The sequence below is a fragment of the Onychostoma macrolepis genome, chromosome 04 (genome assembly GCF_012432095.1).
Source record: "Onychostoma macrolepis isolate SWU-2019 chromosome 04, ASM1243209v1, whole genome shotgun sequence".
Taxonomy (NCBI): domain Eukaryota; kingdom Metazoa; phylum Chordata; class Actinopteri; order Cypriniformes; family Cyprinidae; genus Onychostoma; species Onychostoma macrolepis.
In genome coordinates, this window is record NC_081158.1 from 13,652,791 (window position 1) to 13,667,839 (window position 15,049).

The following is a 15,049-nucleotide window of genomic DNA, read 5'->3' on the forward strand; positions in this document are numbered from 1 at the left end:
AAAATGAAGCATCTCATCCCTGCACTGCAGATTTATGGACATCTAATTTTCCATTTTCTTTTTTTTTTTTATGCCGTCCGATTGTAAATCATGTACAGCAAGTTTTATTAGTTACTGAAAACACGAAATATGCACCGAAAATCATAGTTTACATCTCAGTGTTGACGTTTAAGCTAAGTTGCAATATTAACAATTTCCAAAGTGAATGCTTGCTTAGACATTTAACGACGATCGACCGTTGAAAGGTACGCCGGTGAAACAGGGTCACAATATCAACGTTGATCCGTTTTGCAAAATCGAAAGGTAATTCAACGTTCAACGTCGACAGAAGACCATAACCCGAAAGGTAAGAGTGAAACAACGTCGCGATTTTAACGGTGAATCAACGTTGTTACTTCCGCCGTTAAACGACGTCACAATATCAACGTTGATCCGTTTTTCAGAATCGAAAGGTAATTCACCGTTGATTCAACGGTGAATCAACGTTGAAATGCCGGCTGGGAATATTTGAAATCTGAGAGTTTGTTAATATTACATTTCAGCAGAAATTAGACACCGACGATGTTAATACAGATAATCTGGGGAAATCACATTTCATTTACATTTAGAAGAAATTATTTTAACAATTTTAATTACAAGATTTCCATTCAGACAGCCAAAATCTGCTTTTTCAAACCAACCATCAATGTAATCCTTTGCCCCTTTAATGAAATCCCATTTAACCAAATAATGATGAAATTTAATTTATTGCCTTATGTTCTGGGGAGAAACTCAGATGGAATAGATGGAATATGATGAATACTTTGACATAAAGTTTCGGTTTCAGTAAATAAATTAACCGGTTTAATCACTCTGCAACCACAAATTTAATTGTGATCTACAAATTCTTTCCAATCCTGTAATTTGAAAGCCAAGATGCTTAAGTATTTTCCTCAATTGAGAATATCACAAATGTTCATAAACGTGAAAGCACTTCACATTTGTTTACATTCAGATATAAGACTAGATTTCAAGCTCATCTCAACTGTATCGATAGCTTTGGGCTTTCGATAGCTCTGAAAATCATCCCTTCAATTCATCCTATATTTGTTTTCTAATTTAAAATTCTATGATTTCAGCGGAAAAGACTTTTATTTTGTCTAGCGATATGACATCATCAGGCAGCGCCGCGGTCCTGCGTCTGTGATTCCACTGAAAAAAGGTATGTGCTTTTAATCGTTTAAAGTGTTTAAATAATCATAACTCGTTTAGAGAATTGTATATAAAGCTGTGAAATGCATTACTGCAGAATGCAACACTGTAACGCTTTATCTACTGTCATTAATGACACATAATTTGTATGAGTAACAGAAACGGTCTTATTTTGCACCCTTTATTATGAATCAGTTTATCATAAACACGAATTAAGTCTCTGGCAAGTAATGATGGAGAAACGGCGCTTTTCGAAACTCCGAGTCAACTGAATCAGTTGCTTCATAAAATGATTCACTGATTTGAATCGCTCGAAATGCTGCACGCTGTCGACACCTGCTGCTCAAAACAGCAACGAGAACAACAAACACAAACATGTTTAATGACAACTTTTACAAACCAACTGCAAATGTTTTCATGAGAGTGGAATCTATTAAATATAATCTACAAATCAGAAAATATATATTTTTTTAAATACAATAAATATGAATGCCAGTTTTGGTTGTTGTTTGTTTTTGTCTCCTCAGGTGATTTAAGGCCATTAACTCACTGGACTGACTCCCTCACCAGTGTACTGACTACAGGGAGCTGATTGAGATGCACCCAGAGATTCAGTTTGGATTTATTTTTCTTTCTGTTAATTATTCTGATCTTAAACAGGAAAAAGTGTCCAAACACACATGAAAACTCCTGCTGAAGCAACTGAGTTTGACGTGACACACTATTATAAAGATGGCGTTTATTAAAGAGGAGAGTGAAGACATGAAGATTGAAGAAACATTCAGAGTCGAACATGAAGATACTGAGGAACAAATAAACATTGTGTTTATTAAAGAGGAGAGTGAAGACATGAAGATTGAAGAAACATTCAGAGTCAAACATGAAGATACTGAGGAACAAACAGGTTGGTTTTCTTTTTCAAAGCTGATTTCACTCATTTGATCATTGTTAAAGTGTCCAGCTCTACAGAAATGGAGATAAAATAATACAGAAGTAGCCTAAACAAAGTAGTTCTGTGAGCAGTGGCCGGGAGCACCGGAGTTTTTGGCGGATAGAAGAAACTCTTGCATTAATTCTGATCATGGCTTGTCTTGAAAAACCGAGACAGTTTGACGTTTGCCATAGGAGAAATCACACTGCCAAATCTTCTGACACTGCCAAAATTTTGACTGAAGCTGGCCGCTTTGCCCGATTTGCACCCCTGAATGATCAGGGGGTGTGGCCCGATTCGCAGCTTGTCGCAAGCGAATTTTTATTTATTTATTTGTTGTTGTTTGGGGGTTTTTTTGTCAAAAAAATCCTCTATTGTGTGCTGTTGTTACGATTATTTAACTGTTCCCGATTGAAACCGATCATCCCCGAACTCAAATCGTAAATATCAAACATGCTTGATACTTACGACTCTTGATCGGGCTGCCTCTGACGTGATACCCACAATAGCCAATGAGAGCGAGCAAGTGTCACCTACCAGATGTTGCGTGCTTCTACAGCTGAAACCTGGCAGCCACAAACATGCTGTGAAAGCAGAGAACATCACCCGGTTAAAATCGGTTAAGATTTTAAAATCGTCTAGTGTGCAGCCAGCTTGAGGTAAAATCTGATCATTGGTGAAAATGTCAATCCAGCGATTAAAGACTACTGATTTTAGCCTCAGATTATAGGAATCTTTTAGGAATTTCAAAATTTGTCTCAAACGACCAAATCGTGGCCAAAATCACACGGTGTGAGCCGGGCTTGAAGAAAACAGCTGTTGTGATTTTCACATCTTCTGTCATCAGAAATGAACTCGTGTGACACGTGTGGGATCTCCTTCACATTAAGACAAACAACTTAAATGTGAGGAACAAACTCTCAATAGATCTTCAGTAACAGGTGGATTTTTACAGAGACTGAGATGAGCTCATATGTGACCAGGACCACCAAACCTGTCATAAGTAGCATGGGTATGTTTGTAGCAATAGCCAAAAATACATTGTATGGGTCAAAATTATCGATTTTTATTTTATGCCAAAAATCATTAGTATATTAAGTAAAGATCATGTTCCATGAAGATATTTTGTAAATTTCTTACCGTAAATGTATCAAAACTTAATATTTGTTTAGTAATATGCATTGCTAACAACTTTAAAGGCGATTTTCTCAATATTTCGATTTTTTTTTTTTGCTCCCTCAGATTCCAGATTTTCAAATAGTTGTATCTCGGCCAAATATTGTCCGATCCTAACAAACCATACATCAATGGAAAGTTTATTTATTCCGCTTTCAGATTATGTATAAATCTCAATTACAGAAAATTGACACTTAAGACTGGTTTTGTCGTCCAGGGTCACATATATGATGCTATTTGTTACTTATAATCCTATCACATGCACGCTGCTTGCGTGGATGCCGTCAGTTGAGGTAAGATGAGGTAAGCTGATTGGGTATCATGTATTTGACCATTTATGGCACTCCCATTTTCCTGTTTTTACATTAGACGTGGCATTTTGCTTGTCAGAAATACATGTTCGGTTTTAATGTTACTTTAAGTTGGGGTAGAATTAAATGAATGCCAAAACTCAGAATTTTGTTCGTGTAACCCCCTCGGTCATCTAACGTACCCCAGTTTGAGAACCACTGATGTAGGCTATATTTGATATTTTTAAATTTGGAGAGTTGTGAAGTCTTGTCAGGTTGTGGAGAAATATAGAGTGGAGTATCATTAGCATAACAGTTATAATGAAAATGTCCTTCAAGGGAAGCATATATACAAGTAGAAAAGCACAAACAGTAATAAAATGAGAACTATTTAATTTATGCAAAGCCGTTGGCATACCGACAAATAAAAGTTCTGTTTTTGACTCATTGAGCTTCAGAAAATTGTAAGAATGGCCTTCTGAAATCTATAAAACTACAGTGATTCACTACTTTAGTCTTTTATTTCAGCTTTTATTTCAGGTTTGGATTAGTTTAGATCAGGGGTGTCCAAACTACAGCCCGTGGGCTGTCCAGTTTTTATTGGCCCGCAGCAAATTCTGAAAATATAATTGAATATGGCCCACACAAGAACCTCGAGCTCAACACTGTTGCACTTCTCAGTTTCAACACTAGATGGAGCCAGCCATGGAAACGGTGCTTCTCAACCGTTACCAGGTAACCGCTACTAAACAAAATTAAGCAAAGAAAAACTTTTACCGCGAGTCACCAGAAATGGCAGCACCCAAGAAACGAAAAATAGCAAGTGAGTGTAGAAGATTTCAAACACGGTGGGAAAGTGAATATTTTTTCAAAGAAATCAACGGAAAGTGTGTCTGTTTGATTTGCAATGAAGATGTTGCTGTGATGAAAGACTATAATATCCGTCGGCACTATGAAACCAAACATCAGAGCTACACATCGTACACCGGTGCTGAACGAACACAGAAAGTCAAGCAAATGGCAGCTAGCCTGCAAGCTCAACAACAGTTTTTTTTTTCATGCTAACAAAATACAGGAAAACGCCACAACAGCAAGCTATGAAGTCGCTAAACTTATTGCCCAGCACGGCAAACCGTTCTCAGACGGTGGTTTCATAAAGCAGTGCCTCATCAAAGTCACAGAGGCAGGGTTGAGCTTGCAGTTCCAGTTATTAACCTGACTCTTTGCAAACACACACAACTGACCTCCTAGACAATTTTGACTTTAATAATAAACAGTTCTTTATTTAAAACCTAAACTGTTTGTTTGTGTTCCTTTTTATGTTGAGACCTTGAGTAACAAGCCAGGTCGTAAAAACACAGTATTCATGTGTCAATATGTCACCTCTAGTGTGTGGCCCGGCCCTTTGTTTATTTTTCTGTATTTGGCCCTCACTAAAAAAAGTTTGGACACCCCTGGTTTAGATTGTTGAAATATTTCAACAACATGAATGACATATTTAAGATTTGATTATAAGAAGAACACTAGACAAGTATGGCATTCAAGTCACCTTTATTTATATAGCGCTTTATACAATACAGATCATGTCAAAGCAGCTTTACAGTGTCAAACTGGATAATAGTTTGTCAATAATGCAAGAGGACAAGAAGTCATTTTCGTCCAGTTCAGCTCTCTTCTAATAGTGTCTGCAATCAGTCAATCCAACAATATTGCTAGAAATTAAATGTCCCCAACTAAGCAAGCCAAAGGAGACAGTGGCCAGGAACTCCTGTACTCCATCGGTAGAGATGCATTGATGTATCGGCCAATAATCAGTATCAGCCGTATTTATTTCATTATCGGCCATCAGCTGATGATCAGGGTCAAATTCAAACAATGAATGGCATTTTCATGCTTTTAAATGTGATGTGATAGATCGCTATAGCACCTCAGTTCAAGCAGCAGCGCGGAGCACGAGTCTCTTCCAGTTTAGTAAATTATAATGCAGAATGAACGTTAAAAGATATAGTATAGCTGACCAAAATGTATCATGTCTGATGTAATCACTCAATCAGTGTTTCAACTGCGGAAAGATAACAAACTATGATAAGTATATCACTTAATGTGGAATTTACCTCAGTAAAGTTATCCATTGTTCACAGTTCATTAATTAGCTATAGAACAACACTAAAGAGGAGATTTTTTTTTTTTTACTAAATCTGGCTAAATCTTTTACTAAAACTATTATTATTAAATCTGAAGTCAGGTACTTATGAAGACTTTGCAAATGATTTGTAAACAGCCATTTCAATTTTTATTTGAGTGTAATTATGATATCTGAAAATAAATAACGGTTGAATAAAATAGCTCTGTGTTGTTGATTTTAACCTTTAATATTATAGCAATGTACCAAATTATAGGGTTCCCTGTGTAGTTAACGGCATCGGTTAGGAGAGATTGTTTTATTATTATTTTTTCCTTTAGAAAATCAAACTCGATTTTGATATTGGCAAATATAATTCTGAATAATAGGCTATTGTAGCAGCAGAGAAATTCATTATCAGTGCATCTCTATCCATCAGTGACAGAAATGGAGAAAAAAAAACAACTTTCAGCTCAGTCAGGGGGCCACTTCTCCTCTGGCCAGACGAAACCAGCAAGGTATGGTTTAATTCCAGACTGCAACAAAGTCAGATTGTGCAGAGGACTCCTCTGTATCCCATTGTCTTGTACCGATAGCTGTCAAGGTCAGTGGTGGAAAGTCCTGGGGGCCTGTACCATGAAGCTGGTTTAGCTGTCTAGCCAGGTAAGTTTAGTTTGTGCCAACTCTGCAAAAAGCCAAACCACTTTCATGGTACCTAAAATCCAGTGTTCATCGCCATAGTAACTTGCGCTCCACAGCTAACCTTCTCTGGGGCAGGTTATGTTCTGGTTTAGAGATCTCAAACCGAAATTTGATCAATCAGCTTCAAGCAAAGTGACACGTCTCTGACGCAATAAAGCCACTCCTCCAGTTTCTCTTACTCCAAATTAAAGGACACTACATAGTAAAACATTTTAAAGATAAAATCATCTGATTTTTAGAGATGATTTTTATATTATTTATATAATTATTATACCCTTAATCCATTACATCTCAAAGGTGCGGGTGCCCTCAGAAAAGTTTTGATGGAATTTTAATTTCATCTTGCCTACATATAATGTAGCGTTAATGAGTGCAGTGCTGGTTCATGTTACCGGGGAAACTTGACAAAATTAGCTGTTTTTGTTCAGAACAATGTGAAAATCTCTAATGTGCCTTCAAAAATCCAAAGATTAACAAAGAAAGGTGTGTGTGTGTGTGTGTGTGTGTGTTTTAAAATGGGAAAGTATTTTTTACTTTTGACTAATCCCATTTCTTAAAAATAGTTTAAAGTAGGCCAAAATGTGAGGTTTATCAATATATAAAACTTTTTGTATTTGTGAAAAACCTGTATTTGAACTGCAAACTCATATTTATGACTGGTACCATAAAATCACTGTAATAAACATGTTACCATTGACATTGCCCTACTCCACTGATACAATATTCGTTTTATTTGTGCAGGTTTTAACAAGCCTTAAATTTTATTTTAAAAATCCTGCAGATCCCCTGTAAAAAAATATATATATATATATATATATTTTTTTTTTACTATATTTATATACTGAATGTTAGCTATTTATATTAGGCAATGTTATATGCAATCCAGACAAGTGGCTTTTAAAAAGCACAATAACATTTGATTTAAAGTGAAGAACTCAAGAAGGCCCATGTATGTAAACATGTAATTTACCACAGTTGTAAAGTGCTGGAAAAGCTTGAAAATGCACCTTGAAGGTGCTTGAAAAGTGCTTGAACCCTGAAGAATGTTCTTGAGTGGCCTGTTCATTCTCCAGATTTAATGCTACCTTCACGTGCTATCGGAATTATCGTAAATACGAGTTTCCTAATTGGTAATTGGATGTGAACAGCCTCTCAAGTCGTATTTACTACTGGTAAATTCGGAAATAATTTTGATACCAGAGTTTCCGAGTTGGGCGGGTCATAAACTTTAAACATGGTGGAGGGGACAACCATTGCTGCTGTCAATGCTGATCTCACAACAACTACATCCTTTTGTCTTGTCACTAAAGTAGTGTATTTATAGGCTAGATATGAACGATCATTCGAAGCATATTGTATGTTTTATAAGCACTGAAATAAGCATGTTTTTGACCGAAATTCCAGAATTGTCAGCAAACTGCATGTATAGCGTGGTGAATGTTTATATGATTGTCAACCAGTGGGATGCTACATTTTATCCTTTCTGACATTAAAGCACTTGAATACGACAAGCTCGTAATCACGAATTCATAAATTGGAAATAGGAAATTTCCGCTAGCACGTGAAGGCAGCATAAATTTCATTGAAAACATCTGGTGGAATTTGAAGAAGGCAGTGGCAATGTGAAAACCAAAGTTTATCAGTGATCTGGAAGCTTTGTCAGGCAAGGAGATTGTAGTAGAGATGTTACAGAAGCTTCTAGGCACATACAAGCAGTGTTTATTGGAGGTTAAAAAGAACAAAAGATTCTGAACTAAATTTGACTTCTAGAAATTGAATAATTTTGTACATGAATGTTTAGGGCCAATTTGTTTTTTTCATTACTCGTCAACATCATTTTTTCAGAATCAGTCAAATTGGTATTAAACTTAATCTAATCATTTACTGATGCCTTTGTTGAAGTGTTTTCATAAAATTTTGTTCTCTGCAGTAAGATGTCTTGCAGGTTAAGGGGGTTGAATAATTTTGATTGCTTTATTTAGGACACTTCCCAACTACAGCTGCAGAGTTAAAAATATTGACGAGGTTCTGAGATTACAAGTTACACTTCGTTTAGTAGGTACAGGATCTAGCATACGTGTTTGGATTTGATGCTTTTCATGTCTAAATTAGTGCTGTCAAAAATAATGCATTAATTGTGTGCTTACATTTTCTTCCCAGTTTAATGTGTCAAAGATATTTAATGCAGTTAACGCAGGATCCATGTTTTTCCTGGAATCCTTTGGATAGCGTTTCAGTTCACTATATAAACATGCTATCAAGGACAATAAGGATGATGTTAATTCGGTACTGCCGCACTGTCTTTAAAGCATCTCTCTGAGTAGTGGCCTCGTAAACAGTCTTAAATGAGTGAAAAAGATGTAAATGACCATAAAGAACTGGGAGAAAATCGGTTGCGTCTCAGATACATGTGCAACAGGTTTTAAAGAGACAACACTGCTTCTATGCTGCATTTTAGACAAGGTTGGATGTGGGAATATTCATGTTGAAATGTCCCACTTCCAACCACAATGAGTTCCAGCCAATCACACATCACGTACACACACTGACCACTAGGGATGGGTATTGTTTACATTTTATCAATACTGCGATATTTCTTCAAAAGCAGATCATGGAGACATTTTTATCGTCCACGATCAAAAATCGTAATATCGCGCACCCCAACAGTACGTGAGCCCACACTTTCAAACGTTTCACTCTTGCCGTGAATGACTGATTGCACGCAAACACTCCGCTAATGTTCCGCTCACGCTCACCAGTAAACCATGCCCCCGAGTTTTATATACGAGTTTATAATTAAATTCGTAACAGTTATGTTTCAGGGTGACGTTCAGCTTGCACTTTTTAAAATTAATTTTATTAATTTAAATTAATAATTTAAATTTAATACATTTAAAAACGTGTCTTGTTTTTTAAGCCACTTGGCAAACCTTCCTAAAAAAATTAATAACTGAAAAAGTAGGCTATATTTGATTTTCGTTAGGCCTACTTTATTTCCATGAAAACACAGCTTCTGTTATTGTGCAACACAAGATGAAATAAATGCACATAGAATTTCACAAAATACACCTTGCTTGTCAGGCCCATGAAAAGCACACACAAGATGAAATGCACCTAAAGAATTATTTAGTGGCGTTAATAAAAGAAACGCACTTTCTAAAAGACCAAAACTGCGGGGAAATGTGGTCTATTAAAACGTCTGTCAATCTTTACAGGATTTTAGAATTTACTTTTAGAAACATTAAACAAACTATTGCTTATTCCACAGATTCTCAAACTAGCAAATTACCAAACGGCATTTTGGGTTGAGTGAGCGGTGCTGAGCGTATTGAATGAGCGGAGCGGAATCTTCAGAAATATGACCGTTATGATCCCCGCTCCACTCCGCTCACATGCTCTGATCAATACTTATGTATAAACAATGAAACCAGGCTGGGAATGCAGCATTAAAGTGAAACCTGTTGCAGTTTGTCAAATAAAAGAAAAAGAAATCACTCACTGCTTTGCACTGCTTGCTGATAAAATTTTATAGCTTGAATAAAGATTAGTCTACATTCAATTTATAGTTTATGCATAAAACAATCCTCACATAAAGTATCAATTGTATAAGTTCACTTTTTTCTTTTAAAAGTCCTTGAAATGTCAAAAATAAAGACTTTCAAGTATACAGCAATAATGGCTATAATTAATGGATAAAATTGAGGGGAAATGCATTTATAGAAACATCAGTAACATCGGTATCAATGATATTCATTAATAATAGGCTATTTGGTAAAAAGATGCTACGAAACTATTTATTTTAAATACACAGTCTTTATGTTGTTTCTATATTAGAAGATTCAATGTGAGATTATGACTACATACAGTCATGGCCAAAAGTATCGGCACCCTTGGTAAATATGATCAAAGAAGGCTGTGAAAAATAAAAGATCAAAAGGATTAATGCAGATTATTTTTTTTAAATCACAAAAATCTAACCTCTCATTGTATAAGAATTTAAAATGGGGGGGGGGGGGGGATATCGCTATGAAATAAATGTTATTGGCACCCCTAGAAATTCTTGAGTAAAATATCTCTGAAGTATATTCCCATTCATATTCACAATTTTGAGCACTCCAGGGTGATTATGAACATGAAATTATCCAGCCATGGCTTCCTGTTTCACAGAAATATAAATAGGAGGGAAAACAAAGCCCAAAATTCCCTTAATCATCCATCACAATGAGAAAATCCAAAGAATATATTTCTGATGTGCAGCAAAAGATAATTGAGCTTCACAAATTAGTGAAGTGGCTTTAAGAAAAGAGCTAGAGTAGTGAAAATTCCCATTTCCACCATCAGGGCAATAATTAAGAATTTCCAATCAACATAAAATGTTACGAAACAGCCTGGAAGAGGATGTGTGTCTATATCGTCCTAATGCACGGTGAGAAGGAGAGTTTGAGTGGCTAAAGACTCTCCAAGGACCACAGCTGGAAAATTGCAGAAAATAGTTGAGTCTCGGGGTCGGAAAACCTTAAAAAAAAAAAAGTCAAACAGCACCTACATCACCACATGTTGTTCGGGAGGGTTTCAAGAAAAATTCTCAGAGCTCATCCAAAAACAATCTCCAGCATATTCAGTTATCAGACACGACTGGAACTTCAAATGGGACTGGCTTCTATTGTCAGATGAAACTAAAAAATTAGTTTTTTAGCAGCAAACACTCAAGATTGTACACAAAGTTCCCCATGTGTACAATGAAATATACTGCTGTACTTTTGATGTTGTGGGCCTATATTTCTGCTGGAGGTCCTGGACATCTTGTTTAGACACATGGCATCATGGATTCTATCAAATACCAACAGATAAAAAATAAATAATTGACTGACTCTGTTAGAAATCTTATAATGGGCCATGTTTGGATCTTCCAACCGTACAATAATCCAAACACAAACCTCAAAAACAACACAAAAATGGGTCACTGAGCACAAAACCAAGCTTCTGCTGGCCATCCCAGTCCTCTGACCTGAACCCTGTAGAAAATGAGTGGTGAACTGAAGAGTAGAAGCACCAACATGGAGCTGGGAATCTGAAGGATCTGGAGAGATTCTGGATGAAGGAATGGTCTCTGATCTCTTGTCAGGTGTTCTCTAATCTCATCAGGCATTATAGGAGAAAATTTAGAGCTGTTAAACTGGCAAATGGAGGTTGCAAAGTATTGAATAAAAGGGTGCCGTTAATTGTGGCCAATGTGTATTAGAGAAAAACATTTATTTCATAATGATATTTCCCCCCATTTTAAATTTTTATTATCCAATGAAAGGTTAGATTTTTGTGAATTTTTAAAATAAAAGATCAAAAGGATTAACAATGCAGATTAATTTTCACAGATTTCTTTGATCATATTTATCAAGGGTGCCGATATTTTTGGCCATGACTGTATATATATATATATAGTCATAATCTCACATTGAATCTTCTAATATAGAAACATATAAATAAAGCTACTGTCCTGTCATAATAAAGGCTAAAATGCCAAAAATAATATTTGGAGAAAAAAAAAAAGATTAATGTGATTAATTACTGAATATGTGCAATTAATGAACTATTAATTGATTGACAGCACAAGTCTAAATGTTTTGATGTCTGTTGCTTTGTGCCATTAAACTGGTTTTAACTTGTATTTTTCTTATTTCACCTCAGACTTGATGGCACTGAAAGAGGAGAGTGAAGAACTGAATGAAACGGAAGAGAAACATCATGATTTCAAAACTGAAGAAAAATCGATTAGTTCCTCACAGACTGAAAAGAGTACTTCACGAAAAGAAGCACAAAAAATACCAACTACCAACCTTAATTCCCCCATGCGAATCCATACTGGAGAGAGCTCTTTCACCTGCCAACAGGGTGGACAGATTTTCAGTCAAAAAGAGAGCCTTAAAGTCCACATGAAAATTCACAATGAAAAGAAGCCGATCATATGCTCTCAGTGTGGAAAGAGTTTTACACAGAAAAAAAATCTTAATGCCCACATGAGAATTCACATTGGAGAGAGACCTTACACCTGCGAACTGTGTGGGAAGAGTTTCATACGAAATGGAGGTCTTAAGATTCACATGAGAACTCACAGTGAAGAGAAGCCTTTCAATTGTTTTCAGTGTGGAAGGAGTTTTACACTGAAAAAACTCCTTAATGCCCACATGAAAGTTCACACTGGAGAGAAGCCTTTCACCTGCCACCAGTGTGGCAAGAGTTTCGGATTAAAAGGAAACCTTCAGACTCATATGAAAATTCACACGGGAGAGAATCCCTTTGAATGCATTCAGTGTGGAAAGAGTTTTATACAGAAAAAGCAACTTCATTCCCACATGAGTATTCACACTGGAGAGAAGCCGTTCACATGTGATCAGTGTGGAATGGGTTTCAGATATAAAGAAAGCCTTAATTATCACATTAGGATTCATTCAAGAGAGAACAGTTTTATATGTCATTAGTGCGAAAGGTGTTTCACAGACAAGAAACACCTTAAGAAACGTGCTAAAATTAACATTGGAGAGTAACCTTTCATGTGCAATCATTGTGGAAAGAGTTGCTCAAGAGAAGAAAACCTTAAGGATCACATGAGTTCACACTGGAGAGAAACCTTTTACATACCTTCAGTGTAAAATTAGGTTCACATATCCAACATATTCTTGCAGTAAAAATGGGCGTGGCCATTTGTAATTCTTATGGGACTGGCTTCCAGTCTCATCCGCGTCCAGCTATTTTTAGCTGTACAAAACAGCTAGTTTTGCTGCTTGTCAGTGTAATACTTTTTTCCCTTTTCACATAGATACACAAATGTAAGATTCTGTTTGTTAGACTCTCTTAGTTAAAGAGTGTGACAAGAAAAATGTTGTGAAATAATAGGGCTGTGCGATTTGGGGAAAATATCTAATTGCAACTTTTTTTTTCTTTTTTTTGGACCGATTGCGATTTGATTTGCGATTTTTAATTTTGCAAAGTTAAGCTTCAGCTCAATATTGTCAGTAGTGTGCAGCACAGTATGGGTATTGTTCTTTGCTGAAAAAAAACAATAGAAACCATCACACAATTTCTTTTTGTAGTGTGTTTTAGGCATTATTGCAATAGGAATTACTGTTGTTCTACTGGTTCCCATCTGCCAGATTACATCCCACCAATAGAATCCATCAAATGCCAGTAGACACCATTATATTAAAACCAATACAATTCCCATTATAACCATTTATAATTATAACCCATTACATTTTCTATTGTGTTTTGGGAGGGGTTCTATTGTTTTTTCAGCAGGAAAGATTATAATGGTATTACTACTTTTACAGAATTTACTTAATTACTGAATTTCACCAGAAAGATTTGTTTATTTTGTGTAAATAAAGAACTTTATTACTTTAGTCAATTATTCAAGTATTACATAAAAATGAATAAATCAGCCTAAGTATTTGGGATTTTAAGAACAAGTGGAAAATGTGCTGAATGTTTCATTTCATCCAAGTGAAATTAGCAAAGCAGTTAGACTGAATTTACATTTGTTTCAAACGCGGAGCCAGGCGCGAGTTGACACAGGTTGCACACGTGCGTCAAGCCTCGTCCATACTGCCAGATGCGCTCGTGCGGAGCCGGGCTCAAGACCACGAGTATAAACAAGCATTACGAAACAGGCTGCGTGTGTGCGGCAAGTGTAAACTGCTCGTCCGTGAGACGCGGGATATGCACCGCGTGGGGCAGAGAGGAGCGAGTATGAGAAGCATTCAGAGACTCAGGCTGTGTGTGCGGTCTTCTGATTTGGGAATAGCGAACATGCATTATAAACTTATTTCAAATTAGAATCTGTTGGGGAGATAAAATGTGTAAGATAACGTTCATGTACTAATAAAAACAAATAAGAAAATGTATATTTTATTCTCCAGTACTAAAAGCAGAACCGATAAGGGAGCTTGTGGCGAGTGGGGCGGGGCCGAGAGCCGTGGGAACGGAGCGAGGCCGGTGGAGTTAATGATAATGAGCGACACCTGCACCACTCGCCGGTCTCGAGTCCCACGGAGGAGCTCCGGAAGGATAAAAGGAGGAGTGACGACAGTGGAAGACGAGAGAGGACCAGGCCTGGACTTTTATTTTGTATTTTATGTGCGGCAGTCGTCCGTGAGGGGCTGCCGCTTTACTTTTATGTTTGTTTATTTTATTAAAACGTTGTTTAAATGTTCGCCGGTTCCCGCCTCCTTCTTCCCGATCTACGAACTGTGTTACAGAGCTCTTTTGCGTTGTTTCGCGTCCACATCGCAGACTTTGCGATTAGTAAAATCGCAACATCTCAAATCGCGATTGCGGTTCGATTTCGATTAATCGCACAGCCCTAGTGTGAAATCAATGCTACGTTTACACTGCAGTTGAATCCGGGCTACGTCTGATTGTCACCTTCATGACTACTTATTTTATTTCTTTTATTTGCAGCCTTCATCTCTTTATACTTCACCAAAAGGTTTTTTTATTTTCTATTGTGCCCCACACAGCAAAAGGACTCCGCGGTGGATCCGCCGCGGAGGTATCGCGGCTTCCGGAACGTATCCGCGAAACGGACTCGTATCGGCGTCCACTTGCGCGCAGTGACGGATCCGCGCTGCATCCGCGATTAAA

The 15,049-nt window shown here is 36.9% G+C and overlaps 1 protein-coding gene across 1 annotated transcript; it reads left to right on the forward strand.

Annotated features, from left to right (window-relative positions):
* The first annotated feature begins 306 nt into the window (after positions 1-306).
* Positions 307-14,930, forward strand: LOC131538977 (gastrula zinc finger protein XlCGF7.1-like). The gene is made up of 4 exons (XM_058773204.1): positions 307-346; positions 1,119-1,201; positions 1,719-2,095; positions 12,098-14,930. Exons 3-4 carry the CDS (start codon positions 1,924-1,926, stop codon positions 12,886-12,888), a joined length of 963 nt encoding a protein of 320 aa, XP_058629187.1. The 5' UTR covers positions 307-346; positions 1,119-1,201; positions 1,719-1,923; the 3' UTR covers positions 12,889-14,930.
* The last annotated feature ends 119 nt before the right edge of the window (positions 14,931-15,049 follow it).